This window comes from Melopsittacus undulatus, chromosome 2, assembly GCF_012275295.1.
Source record: "Melopsittacus undulatus isolate bMelUnd1 chromosome 2, bMelUnd1.mat.Z, whole genome shotgun sequence".
Taxonomy (NCBI): Eukaryota; Metazoa; Chordata; class Aves; order Psittaciformes; family Psittaculidae; genus Melopsittacus; species Melopsittacus undulatus.
In genome coordinates, this window is record NC_047528.1 from 50,702,562 (window position 1) to 50,717,461 (window position 14,900).

Here is a 14,900-nt window from a genome sequence, read left to right on the forward strand (position 1 = left end):
ACCCTTTGAGAGCTCATATTATGGGTTCCAAAGCTTCCAGACAATAAAAAATGTTGCCAGGATGCAGGTCTTCAGAGAAGCATTTTACCAGACTACTTCTAGACTAAACTTTAGAGGATTTCTGATTTATAAAGAATATCAAAAACTTGGGGCATTTTTTCAAATTGGAAAAAAAAAATCCATTCTGTGAACTTATTCTGTGTGCTATTTTTCTTCCCGTTTTTCTTTATGTAAAAATTTTCCGTCTTGGTCAACAGTGCTACTTGGACCTTACTATTTTCTGTGGAGGAAGAGTGACACCCAGTGGTTACATTCAACGGAAGTCTTTTCTGGGTTTCTCATCTCAGATTATGCTTTTAGAAATTGAAGGGGGGCAGGGGAAAGAACTGAAGATGAGTCCTTTTAATAAATATGTTTCTGACTTATCAAATGAGCTACAATTATTTTCTGTTTATCAAGAAGCTGTATGCCACTTCATACTATTTCAGTAATTGCTGTAAACATCTTCCTATTTGAGCAGAATCTCTCCTACACTCAAAGTTTTTGTGGAATAAAAAATACTTTATCAGATCAAATAATAGCTCTTTGAAAAAATCATTTACTTTCTTGGATAAAATAGGCTACGGTTTACTTATTCTATCTGTAGTATCACTTTTAGGTGACAGTTGCTGTGTATTTCCCAGTGATTTTCTAAAAATACCTGACATAGTTTTAGTTATTTATTGCTAGCAGCAATGTTTCTTTACAAAAACTAACCCATATTTATTCTTTTCCTTTTTTTTTTCCCTTTCCCCACAGGGTTGCATGAATTCTTTTTCCTGCTTGTCCTAGCATACTTCGTTACTGCTTGCATATATGCACAGTCCCTATGGCAAACACTTAAGAAGCGTGGACCTATGCATACTGTACTAAGGGTGTTAACAGTTGCATTACTGTTGCAGGCTGGTTCAGCGCTTGCCAACTACCTGCATTTCTCAAGGTATCTTTGTTTATTTTTGCTTTCAGGTCTTGCAACTTCAATAACTTTGTGTTGTAAAGATCAGTACATGATCTCTTCTGTGTCAGTTGTGACAAAACATAGGACTGACTTTTTAGAACTGCATTGTTGCCTAAATGTACTTTTAAGAGAGAACATGCATGTAAGACTCACCTAAAAATATAATCTTTTTATTCTTTTCTCAGTTATTCTAAAGATGGAATAGGAGTACCTTTTATGGGAAGTTTGTCAGAATGTGAGTATGGTTGCCTACTGATTTTTACATACTTCTACACATTAATCTGTATAATATATTAGCAAATGCCATTTTTGGACTGTACAGTAGCACTGGATTTTTTAATTAAATTTTTTAAATATTTTATTTTTAAGTACTAGAAGTTGCTCTCCCGAAAAACAGATTTCATTCTGCTTACAGTAACTGCATTTAAAGTTACACAATTCTGATATTGTTTAGGATTTTTTAAAGTATTTTCTTGTCTGAAGATTCCTTCCTACAAACATTGAAATAGGTGCCTATCACATGAGTAAATGTTTTGATACCTTAAAGGGTTTTGTGGTGTTTGCATGATCTAGAATAGTGAAGTTTTTTAGGAAACCTAATCGCATTTTATGGGGTGTGTCATTTCACTAGCAAATTTAACATTGGTTATAACAAAAAACATCAGCGTTTTGCAACAGGAGTGATATGACTACTATGATGCAAAAAAATGCTTATGTAAAGAATTGATGTTAACAAAATATTTTTTTCTACTCTATATAAATATTCTGAGTTCTCACTGGAACTTAATTCCTGTAACATCCCTTCCCAAAATGCACTAATTTACTCCTGCTGTGTTCTTCAGGGTTAAATACTGTTCAGGTGGGGGTTGTTTGGGGTTGGTTTTTTTTCTGTAGTTCACCTTTGAAGAACTGGGGGGGGTCTTTCTAAGCCTTTTGATTGGCTTGAAAAACCTCAAGAAAATAGTACTGAAAATGTGATAGCATTGGAGAGTTAACAGCCTAAACAGCAAAATATTTCCCTTAGAGTTCATTTAGAAACTTGCAGTTGGAATTAACAGCCTCTTGATGGCACTTGGCACCACTGTAATTGCCTCTTTCTTGTTTTAACAGTTTGAGTTAGCAGCTCCTTGCAGCCTCTCCAGCAACTGTATTATTAACCTTTCCTTCTTTTCTCCTGAAATGAAATTAAATCAAGAATACGGAGGTAGTCATAACTCTTTCACAGTGAGAAAAGCAATATTAACTACCCAGCCAGAACTTCAGAAAAACTAGCTGCATGTTAGATTTTCTCTGTGAGTTTTGCAGTGAAGAGCCAACTTTTATTTGCTCAAGGCAAAGTTTATTAAGAATAAAATATTTTTTTTAATTAATAAGCTGAAATTCAGATATTCTTACTGTTTTTAAGGTTTGTGGTTCCCACACAAGTAGAAGAGGTGAAGTAATAGATATGTGGAAAGCTTCAGTGTCAATTACAATTCTGGGTATGTCTGTTAGGAAGAAGTGTAGTTTAAAAGTGGAAGGTGCTACCGTTTTTCCTATATCAGAACAGAAATCCAAGTTAAAAATAAATGGTAGAATTTCTGTTCGCTGCAGTGGTGCCAGAATTGCTTTCTAGAAACATGTTCAGATACTGTCCTAAACAATTACTCTTTTCATACCATCACTTAGTCTTTACCATATATAAAGACCTGATCCTCAGTCTAATTTATCACTAAAGTTAATTGTGCAAATTACACAAGTAATGCTGACACTCAAAAGCATCACAAATAGTGCTCTATTATTATTTTGTATGATTGAAATGTGAAAGTCAAAGAATATTATACCTGTTGAATAGGCAAAAAAGACAAATTGTGATGAAATCAGACAACTATGGTGTCAGTTCAGTAGCATGTGACTTTACATTGACCCTGGATATTGTAGGATTATTGTAACTTTAGGAATTTCTTTCAATCTTCTTACTTTCTGACAAGGTGTATGAGATGTCAAAGATTAAAGCTGGTGCTGAATTTTTGTCTTATACCATTTTGTCTGGGAATCCACTTGAATTGTTGCCACACTGAAGCTGAGCAGTATCTGTATCCAAGATGTGATTGAGAGATGATGTGTGGCTATATCTTATAGAGCAAGTTATCTTAAGGAGTGACAGAAAATAAAATGCTCTCTAGAACATCCTGATTTGCTCAGTCATTTCTCTAGCTTGGATTTGTGACACTGGTTTGGCATGCCTTTGGTTCTTGTAATAGTTTTTTCTAGTGAGTACTATGTCTCCATAGCTATCATCATAAAATACTTTCAAGATCAGTTTGGCTAAAATCAGTGCCACTTCATTTTACTAAAGAATGAACAAGCCTGTATTTACTAGAAGCTCTTGACATTTCTTAAACAGCAAAGATGTTGGAATACATTAAGAAGTATTTAAGCATACAGACTGAGAATACCAGATATATCCCAGGAATAACATATTGAGTTCTGTTTATATCCATATTTTGCTAGTGTTTGCTGTCAGGGAAGTACTGTAGCTGATCTTCATACAACATGAAGAACATTGTGTGCATATTAATCTCTGTACAGGGACAATATTTTCTGTTCCAGTATTTTTAGTAAATGTCAAAGTACATTAATCTTTAATAATACAGCCCAGCTGATCAGGTCTAAAGCTAACAACCACCTAGAAAGAATCTTCAGTTCTTTCTACCATTAGTAGTACTTCAGCAAGACTAACAAGTAAAGGCTTTTAATATATTCTAGCTTGAAGTTTTCTGTATTCAGATAGAGCTTCAAACACAGGTTTGAGACGCTGATTAAGAATGTAACTTTATGGTGTATGTGTTAATTGTTCCCAAACAAAGGGAAAAAATGGACATAGCAAAATGAGGCAAAGGTAGTTTGCATTTAATAAAATGAAATACAGGCAAGATGTCACTCCAAATGAAGTTTGTGTTAGGGCTATTCATTATATTTTCCCCTTTAAGTATCTCAGAATGGAATTTGTCCTGAATATTTGTGCTTTCTATTGCAAGCTACTGCATCCTTAAGATACAGTGCAATTACTTTAAAGTACAGTACAACTATCTGACTTTTGAACAAAAGGTTTTCAGAGCAAAAAAAGGAGTTAATTTCATCATTTATATTTGCAGTGTGATTAGCATACATATGATTTTAGTTCTTTAGCATTTATAAGTATATTTATGCAGATGGACTCCTGAGCCCAGACGCCTTTGACCCAAGAGTGGGACTTGGAAAGATGTGTTTGTGTTGTTGCAGAACTGCAGCATAACTAGAGGAGAGCTGATAGAGTTCTGTTTTGTCACTGGAAACTACTCAAAATATCCACATTTTGTGTTGAAACAATCTCATCTAGTCAAACTACTGTAAAAATTATGACTAAAGGTGATAGAGAGGCATAAATGTCCATCCTTCATTTGTGGGTGTATAGAACATTCTTTTTGCTTTAGAAAATAACTTTATTTTTGTTGTGACTCTCTATTTTTCTTTTCTTTTCAATAGTGTGTGACATAGTCTCACAGATACAAATGCTATATTTATTGTTGAGTCTGTGTATGGGTTGGACAATAGGCAGAATGAAGAAATCTCATGGCAGACCTCTTCAGTGGGATTCCACTCCAACATCTACTGGCATTGCTGTAGTAGTTGTCGTTACACAGGTTTGTGTTTTATATTCATTCTTATATTGAAATATACAGCTGCTATTAAGTATGACAGAATCATGAACCAACTAATTTCAATATATTATGAGGGAGAGAGTATCAAGACTGGAAAAAAACCCACAGGATAATGTGCACCCAGTATGTCTAATAGGTAACAACACCTTCTCTTTACTTGAACGATTTACAGTGTAGCTCCATAGTATGTTTTTGTTCAGTAGTAAAACCACTTAAGAAGTTCCCACAGTTTTTCAAGTTCCTAGTTGTGCAAATTGTTTTTAGCATTGTGCTGTAAACCAGATCAGTGGAATGATTTGCACACACACAAAAAAGAGTGAGAGAGAGAGAATGATTTCAGCACAGTCATTTTGCTGATCTGATTTATAATGTGGTTCTATAAATAGTTGTAACCAGTGCAACTGAGGGATTGTGAACCTACATTGTGTGGGGTGCCAACAAGAAGCACGAGAGGAAAGATGAAAAAAGCTGCTGTCAGAAATTCTGTCACAAAAAAATTTGAAATCCTCAGCGCCCATCTCTTAGAACCACTCAAATATGGTGTTTAATGGTCTTTGCAGTCAATATGAGGGAATTCTTGAAAGGCTCATGTGCATGATTGGTCTTGCAAATATACAAATGGTCTGACACAGAATTTCATTCAAATATTTTCCATTAGTATGAATTAGAAAGTCAAGTAAACCAGTAACTTAAAAGTAAATTGTAATGGAAATCTTGCAACCCTCATAGTGCCTTTTGTAAACAAATTTTTTTAAATCACACCATAAAGGCAAGAGAATTTGAAAGCCATTGAGAAAGAGAAGAGCAGGGAGAAGCTGGAGACAGTAATGAGGAAGAGATTATACTGAAGATTTTATGCTGTTTGAGTAGTATCTGTAATTAGTGCTGCTTCCAAACTAAATAAGTGGACTGCTAAAACATTAAGAGTAGCTGGGAGCTGATGTTTCTTGCTAATTAAGAATATAAACCAAAGGCTATTAAGGTCAATGGGACTGTTGAATTTTAAAGGTAGGTTCATTCCGCCTTACTTTGACACCCATCTAGCACCAGAAATTTTAAATGCTGGTAGTAAAGAAGACTTCTAAAGTGTATAATTTTTTTCATGTCTCTCCACTTGTACATACATGGGTGTGTTAGCAGTTTGTCGCTTGAGACTGTAAAGGTTTTTTGTTGTTGTTTCCTTTTTACTATACATGGAAAGGACACAGTATCATCAGCTTGATCTTTTTTTAGTTGTTACTTCTGGCAAAAATTGGGGAAGGTATCATATGTCTGTGCTGCTTCCCCCATTGTTGACCCATTACACATTTGTGTTGGCTTTTTGAGCACTGCAGGAGCATTGGCTATTTTACTTTTCTCCACAAAGCCACAGTTCTACCCCATCTCCGGTACTGGTGGGAATGTCAGGCTTGGAAGGAGTCTTGTAGGAGCAGAATATTGATATTGGAGTATGTCATTGCCTGGGTGGTTTTGCACACCCAGCTCAGTGTCTGCTGTCTGCAGCAAAAGTTCACTGGCACCAAGAGTATACTTGCACTTTCTGGAGAAGGGGCCCTTCATCCTTGCCCCTTCATCTCATGGTTTAGTACAAAATACATCTTCTGCTGCATTTCCTTAATACGGGATGCAGCTGTTGAGCACAGGGGTGCAGGTTCCAGACTGCATTGCCCCTATCAATGATTGTGAGTTCATGACTTCATTCTCTGGATTATTCTGTTGTTCACTACTCTAAGTTGATGTGGGTGTTGGATCTGCTATAACACTTCGAATGACTAAAACCTAGAACGGTCTCCTTTCTATCCTGCTCTCTTCCCAGAAATTCTTACGGGAAGAGCCAGTTTGCTCCCTTGGCAGAGCTTGGACAGACTTATGTGGATGATCAGAGATGTTCTGAGGACTTGTTGTGGAGGGTGCTGGAAACCACATACATTACCCTAATGCAGCAGATGAAGATTGAACAATGTTAGTTTTATTGACATTCACTGCCTGTCCTCATCTCAAACAAGTGGACAGTCTGGGAAAATATGTTATTCTTCAGTTTTACTGCATTTTGACTGGCAAACTATCTGACCCTGTTTGCTGGCTACTAGATTCAAATACTCAGTGAATTTTCAAGTGTTTTTCATCCTCTTTGTACCAATGCTGTGGATTCTTTCTTTTTGTTCTTTTAGAAACAACAGCAATTTCCCAAGCTGTGTTTACGGGTTACCGTCATTTTAGGGTGGACACAGCCTACACTGTGGAGGTGTGGAGGATTCCATTTCTACAGGTGGTGTCAGCAGATCTCTTGTGGTCTTTGCAGCTGCAAAAGAGGACAAGTCTGCCATTCAGCATCTCCCTTTGCCTTAACTTGTTCTTTATTTCAGCCTCAAAACAAAAGGTTCCCAGGCTGCTCTGTGTTCATTAAAGATTCCACCCTCTGCTGCTGAAACACAAACCTTGTTCAAAACTTTCCTGATGGCAGTCCTTTCCCATCACGTAGACCTGATGGGGTGTGTGATGAGCAGTTTCAGCTTTCAGGGCCGATTGGAGTGGAGGCAGTGATTCTGGAAAGACAGCTGATCACTTTGTACGTGACCAAAATGACATAGATTCTTGCTGCATTAGACATCACGCTTCACAGGGGTTCTTAGGTACACACCAAAGGTGTGCTCAGAATGAGTTCTTCCTCTGACCTTACATCTCAACCAATTTACTGGTATTGCATGACATCAGATACCCAAGGACTAGATATGGTTAGAAGCAGGTAGTTAACCCACTTTGCCTTGCTGCTACTTTTGATTTCCCTTTTGCTTCCCCCTTTCCCTTGTGTCTCAAAACTGATCTGTCCCATGAGAAACTGCCTTAACTGGAGATTGATATGTTATCTTGGTTTGCCATAAAGTCAGTGTTGGCATAGCAAAGGCAAGGAGTTCTACCATAATTGTTTACTCATGAAAAAAAGGAAGTGTGTCTGGTTCTTCATTGTATGAATGTGGAGGTTCAACTTGTATATCTGGAACATCATGATGATGTCCATGGCAAACATTCTTCTAGCATTTGAAGAGGAAGACCAATGCTGGCCAGTGGTTGGTGTCCGCTGGGAACCAGCATAGGTCAGAAGTATGTGCAGGTGAAGTCAGACATTTTGAACAGTGTGTTATGTAAAATAAGGAGATGGTCATTCTTCTTTACAAAGAAGCAGTTGTAACTTTAATGTTGGACATAGCTAGTATGAGTCAGCTCTTCAGCTACCTAGGGCATCCAGTTCTTTTGTCTACAGCCTAAGCAGAATTGTTCTTCGGGATAACAATTAGAATTCCCCCCTTGATTTCTTCTCAGAGCTCAGATGTAGTTCTGCTCACTGCCAGCAAAATGAAATGTCCCTGATATCCACTTCAACAGGTTGGTGTGTGGGTGTTTTTTTAGCTTGTTCCTGATATTGCATTTAAGTGAGGTGATACGTGCCTTTCTGTGATCAAGGAACTTCAGGACTTACTGACCTTAGTTTCTCAGGCATAGCAAATTAAAGAGGTCATGCTTGGCTATGAAAGTTCTTCCTTCATTGAGAACAGATTGCTTAATTCATTGTAACTTAGGAGCACTTCATAGCAGAGAATTCTCATTTATAGGATCCCCCTTTTCCATCCCAGCTCATAAGAGCAGTGACACATGTTCACTTTGTCTGAGTTTCTAGTGTCTTGCATGGATGGTTCTGTCTCTGCCTCTAATGTCTCTGCCTTCTGCTTATTTTGGAATAATCTAATGAAACTGAAGGAAGCTGGATTTCTCTGATCTTACATTGCTGTTACTATACACAGTCTTTGATCAACTGATTCCTGTGTTGTTTACACAGCTTACACTCTTTAAACAGCTAGTCCAGAGCATACCCTGCTGTCAGACACTATTTTCCCATGAGGATTTGGACTTTGTTCTCATGATTCCTTTACTCCAGCTCTTTGTCATCTTCTCATGAAAGTGGCTTCCTTCATTGTTGTTACTATTGGTGTAGGTTAAGGAAAATTCAGGCCTTCATGAGCTCTGTTCTTTATTTTCTCAGACTATGTGTCCAGTCCAGGGAAGTGTAAACATCAAAAGGGAAAATGCTCTGTACAAGACTGCGGTGTAACACAGCTTACAAAGTTCTTTTGTGTAACTGGTAGAACTCTTTGTTTGTTGCCTAAGCATATTCTACCCATACTGAAATAAATTCGGTGACAGGAATGCATCAATTTTGTGCCAAAACTAGTGCTGCAGACACAGTTTTACCAAACGCTGCACTGTATTTCAGGGTTTTAGGAGCCATTTAGTCTTACTTCAGTTTTACCCCCTGACAGATTGCTCAGTCAAGCAATGTGATCATTTGAAGATGTTTGCTTGAAGTTCCTCAGAAATAGAGAGCTATGGTGGGGACATTTGAATCCTGTTGGTCACATTGTTTACTAGTGATCAGCGATGTTCAAGACATGCATGCTTCATGTCTGTCCTTCTGCTATCCTTTCATTTTCCATCCAGGTGGTTGAGGAATGACTGAAATGACAGCAGTCATGCTTGCCCATGTCATGGCCTACGTAAGGGAAGGGAAAAGTGTGAGAGTACTCTCTGAGGATATTTTAAGCAAAAATGATCCTGTTTTGACTGATGAGACTCAAGGCCACACAACTTTGGAAGGCACAAGTGGATTTTTTTTAATTTTTTTTTTTTAGTTAATATCAGTAACCTCTTTGTCTTTATGTAGTTAATATAGTGAGAGCACCTTTGATTGTGCTCAGAAAGGAATTTGACTAATTTAGATTTCTAAATTGAGGCACACAGTGTCTGCTTCTGAAGGCCTTCAGAGCTACCTCACTCATAAATCAAATTTGCCTACCTTTCTTCAGAAAGCCTGCTTCATTAGGCACCTGAAACCTAAGTGCAGGTTATATGTGTGTAGTAGGTAGACTGGATTCCAGTGTATATTCAAGTCGTAAAATGCCATTCAGCTGCTACATGATGCTGGGAGAGTCCAAACTTTATGGGTATTCTAATTTATAACGTTAACATTCCCAAAGTCTTAAAAAGGTATTCCTCTACAAGACCCATTTTTTATGCAACAAGTAGGTGCCTGCCTCCTACCAAGATTCATAAGCTTAGGCACTTCTTAGTCTGGTTTTCATTAGAAGATCTATCAATATTCTTTCTCACAGTGCTCCTACAAAATTGGGTTCTGCAGCAGATGGATACAGTGCTGAAAGTTAAGAAGGATTACTTTCTTTTGTGTAGTTATCTGTTGGCTAGAGCATTTGTCCAGGTGTTGGAACAGTATTTGGAACCTGTGCTGCTCCCTGTCCTGGACCCTCAGAGGTTTTTGAGCTGCTGGCTTGCAGAGTCAGGCTCACTCACCTTTCTGACCTAGCTGATGTTGAATTCTTTTCTCCACAATGGCACAGCTTCAATAGAAGGGGTGGAGAGTGGCCCACCCAAGAACAGCCTATAGCCTGGCAGTTGCAGCACTCTCCAAGGAGGTGGGAGATGTGAGCTGGATATCCTTTAGGCAAAGAAGGGAATTGTGGGAGATCCAAGTTCAACCTGGGTGAATGCTTGAGCCTTTAGGCTATTGTATAAAAGGGGCATCAGCACCACCCTCTTACTTCCCCATCTTTGAAAAGAAAAGTGAATCCTGTTAGGATTTTGAAAGAAAAGGCGTAGTCGCCTGCCTTTGAAACAAGCTTTACAGGTTGTGGATCTGAAGTGGAAGGAGACACCTCCCTGTAGCCCTGTGGAGTCATTTCAGTGGGCTTCCTGCTGAGCAGGCCTACTCCTTAACTAGATTATTTTTAACTCGGTTATGTTTAACTAGATTATTTGGCATCTTATGCTAAGGTGCCACATTCCTTCTGCCCAAATTAAAGGAAACTTTATCTTGTCAAACTTTTAGAAAGTTACAAAGTTCAGGAAGTGAGACTGTTCCTGACAGTTGCACTTGGAGAATAGATAAGTGACAAACTAAAGGCAGTTCAGGCCAGTTGTGCGAATAACTTAATCTGTGATGGGAAGATTAATTGAGCTTTAGTGTAACATTGTTTACTCTAAATGTGCTTTGCTGCTGTTCTTTTCCAGAGCTTTTTACTAATCTGGGAGCAGTTTGAAGATACGAATCACCACAGCTACCGTCCACACCACGGCTTAGCAAGCGGTCTGCTTATTGGCCTCAGAGTTTGCCTAGCTTTATCACTGGCTGCTGGTCTTTACCAGATCATCACAGTGGAGAGAAGCACGCTGAAAAGGGAGTTCTATATCACCTTTGCCAAAGTATGGGTTGCATCAGGGAAACTGATCCTTTCTGCTGTAAATACAATTGTGGCATGCAGTTGACTGAAGCACTAAACTCTCTTTTTCCATAAGAAAGTTAATGTTTAAGTGTCTGATTTGATTAAATTGCACTCTGTCATCAAACTCTGAGTAGTCATTTTAATTTGACAAGGAGTATAGAGCTTTTTTAAACAGAAATCCCACCTTTCTTTGTGTGGTTTTCATTCTGTTGATTGAAAATTAAACAATGGGTTCATAAAATAGACAGAAATGTAAATGCAGTTCCTCTAACTGTCATTTCTTTCTTCTAAGCTGGCAGGTAGTCATTTTATAACTTAAACTCATCTTCTCTTTCAGGCCTGCATTCTCTGGTTTTTGTGCCACCCATGTCTTGCAACCATTGCTATAATATTCAGAGAATATCAAAGAGAAAAGGTATGTACAGGCAAGATAAAAGAGATGGAATTTGAATAGTAGTTGTTCTTCATGTTTGGTGTTTGTTAGCAAACTCATGCTCTTAGGCGGTTAATCTTATGACCCCAAAGCAACTTGAAAAGTCTTAGTCACACAGCTCTCATTGATGCTAATGTGAATCATATTTTACAAAGGCATACAGGGTTTGAATCATCTAAGAGTAGTAATTTCTAGGTTAAGGGAGGGGGGGGGGAGATTGTTAAGTCAAAGGAAAATGTGGAGGGGTGTTTTGTTTTATTGTTTGCTTGTTTATTTTTAATTAAAAACACCTTGGGGTTTCTTTTAACAAAGCTAGTAGAAAGATAAATCAGTGGATTTTTTTCTGTTGTTTGCTTTTTAGTCTTCATCCTTTAAAAGCTTTATGTGGCTAAATAGGTCAGGGAACCTGTAGCTGAACTGTATTCTTTAGATTAAGAAATCTCTCCAACTGTGTAGTTTGGTTTTTAAGTGCTAAACAGTTAAAAACAAAGGTGGACTCACTGGGTTTCTTGGTTGCTTAAACATATTGGGAGCTAGAGAGCTAGTGTATGAAGCCTGCCACATTCAGATAAAAAGCACTACTATTCTCAGGTGATTGACTGCCTCATTCCAGGGTAGAGTTAGCTTCTTTTCTTTATGGTTATAACCGTCTGTGCATTTGTATGCAAATATGTTCAGAAATTGAGCTTTTATTTGTATAGAGAATATGTAAGGGAAAGAAAAAGGTTCCACTAAAATATAGTAAATTAAATACTTTGTTTGATCAAAAAAATACATTGAAGGAGAAAAAGGCTCCTCTAAAGCTACTAATAAGCCTTTTACTTGTTGTTTGATTAAATTACCATCAGGGCAACAGAACATGAGAGATCAGTAAAGGAAAGTTTTGCAAGTTTTGAGATTTTAAGCTTGCTGAAGAGAGAGTGCAGTTGTTCTGCTCTTTCACTTGAGCAAGTTTAACCATTGTGTGCAACTGTAGTTCCTACATGAACTATGATAATTTAGCCATATTTTCTTCTTTAAATGCGCTTAAATACAATAAAGAAATGCACAATCAGTAAATATCGTGTTTCCGTAAGGAAAACATGTATTTTAAAAGACTCTGTATACATAAACTTAGACTTTTGCTTTCTCAGAAACAGTAGTTACCTTTATGTGTTTGATAAATACCACCTTAGATATCTTTTACACCTGAAGAGACTTGCACTGAGAAGAGGTCTGGCTAAGTGAGACTTACAAATCACTATCCTCACAGCTCCATGACTGTGTTAGTGCAAAGTGTTTCCAGGCTTTTCCTCCCTCCCCCCCCGCCCCCCCAACTCTGTTTGTTGTAAGAATAGAATATCTAAACATCACCTCTGCTTGTGAAACTGCATGGGTGGTGAATTGCAAGTCTGAAATTCCCCAGAACAGAGACTGCCAGAAGGGTTATGTGACTTGCCAAAGGCTACCTACCAAGTTAAAAACACCCAGGTGTGAGAGTCTGAATCCTGGACTTGAGATTCATGTTCAAATCTTTTGTAACTGCAGCAGTATTAACAGGTTTAAAGTTAGACCTCAAGCACTTAAACAGTATGCTGTAGAAATTTATTGTGGGTTATTTGGTGGAGGTTGGGTTGGGGTTTGGTTTTGGGTTTTTTTTCACTTTTTTTTTTTTTTTCTCTAGATTATTACCATGGGTGTTATCCTCTGTCAGTGCATCTCCATGGTTATCCTCTACAGACTTTTTCTATCTCATAGTCTATATTGGGAAGTATCTTCACTGTCATCAGTGACGTTGCCACTAACAGTATCCTCTGGACATAAAAATCGACATCACTTCTGAGATGTTTAGGAAGAGTACCTTCTGTAATAAATGTGCAATAATGACTTAAATATACATGTATTTTTGTCACAGGTGTGTCATACATTGGTTTCACTGGAAAAGAGTAATAATGTAAGAACACTTCACAGGCCTTTGGTCTGACAAGGTCACTAGATTGATCTGTTAAAAGTACTGTGGAGTAGAAAAATCTATAATTTGAATAATTTCATAAATATTATATGCAGCATGTGGTGTTGAGCTGTATCACGGAGAACTACAATGAATCTTTTCTCTCGCGTTCACAGACACAAAAAAAATGTCCTTGTTTTGTATCGATACAAGGTTTGAAGATCTTACAAAATGCAGTTCTTAAAACACGTACAGGCCCAAACAAGTCTGAAATTGGCCAGTTGTGAAACTGGTGTCATGTGTAACGATGAGTAAAAGTTCCTTTATTTTCATGCTTTAGAGAAAATGTATTTTATATGTAAGTATAAAAAAGGCAAACAAAAGGAGTCCTCTAGAAAAACATGTAAAATGTTCCCAACTGCCTGCGAGAAACTTTGCTTTATTACCAGTGTAAAAGAAAAGACTATTTTGCAACTAGTGTTCATACTGGTTAAAATTTTAAGGAAAATAGGGTTTATCTGCCTTTTTTTTTTTCCTTTTAATAAATGTAACTACAAATTTAATCCAGTAATGAAGGTCTAAACAGTATTTGAGGCTTAGAAGACATAGCAACATGAAGGTAGTTAAAACAGCAGGCTTGCATCTTTTAAATAAAAAAAAAGGCAAAGAAAATGGAATGGGTGATGTGGCACTAGAATTTTAATCCTGATATAATTCATTTCTGTTACATTGAGGATTCAATCATAATTAAGCCATATACACAGATTAAATTAACAGAAGCATTTCAAATAAATGTTGGTTTCAGTCATCAACTACCCATGAATTCCTGCCCAAGGATACTTAATCAGGATTAAATTTTCTATGAATAATTGAAAAACAAAATACTCACTGGATTTGTTATAATCCATGTTGGCACTGGGTTCTAAGTAGTTGCCATCTTCCATCCATTGTAATAAAGCCATACTACTTCGTGATGCCCTAGCATTCAGAAAGCCAATGTAAATGTATACTTTATTGAAGTGCCTATTTATTATGATTAAATCATGCTGACATTTTATTTCCTTCATAATGAGAACATACCTGTTACCAGTGTGAGTGAAATCTTTCTTTATGGGATTACTTTAGTATTTGTCAAATGTTAGACTTCTTTTCATACATGTGTGTTTCTTCACAAAATGGGTTTTATTTTCTAGTAAATTAATGTTTGTTTCTTCTTAACAGTGTGTATTTAGTTATGTCTCTATGAAAACATGAAGACACCGGGGTTCTAGCTTTAAAATAGCCCTAACTTTTCTGTTCATGTTTGCCTCAGTTGTAAGCATAGTTCAAGTCTATTCCATTTTAGTTTAGAGGCAAAACTAGACATTTGCCTTTGACTAAGGCAAAATGGCAACATGACAAAGTTGCTCATTAAATCATCTCCTTTCTTATTGTTTGTAATTCAGATCAAGAATGGCAGGTTGAGGCTGGAAAAGATGAGATATTATGATTTCACACAATCTTCAGAATGATTAAAGATTAATTATTACATTCCTCTGATAACCACACAAAAATATTATTGGTTAAA

At 37.2% G+C, this 14,900-nt stretch overlaps 1 protein-coding gene across 4 annotated transcripts in view; it reads left to right on the forward strand.

Moving 5' to 3' along the window:
- Positions 1-14,551, forward strand: part of GPR180 (G protein-coupled receptor 180) — a 23,875-nt gene extending 9,324 nt beyond the window's left edge. For all 4 annotated transcript variants that reach the window (XM_031045191.2, XM_031045192.2, XM_005144757.3 and 1 more), the window contains exons 4-9: positions 799-979; positions 1,183-1,232; positions 4,505-4,662; positions 10,759-10,950; positions 11,308-11,385; positions 13,067-14,551. In XM_031045191.2, the coding sequence (XP_030901051.2) occupies positions 799-979; positions 1,183-1,232; positions 4,505-4,662; positions 10,759-10,950; positions 11,308-11,385; positions 13,067-13,225 (818 nt within the window). In that variant the 3' untranslated portion in view covers positions 13,226-14,551. The remainder of the gene's footprint in view (positions 1-798; positions 980-1,182; positions 1,233-4,504; positions 4,663-10,758; positions 10,951-11,307; positions 11,386-13,066) is intronic.
- The last annotated feature ends 349 nt before the right edge of the window (positions 14,552-14,900 follow it).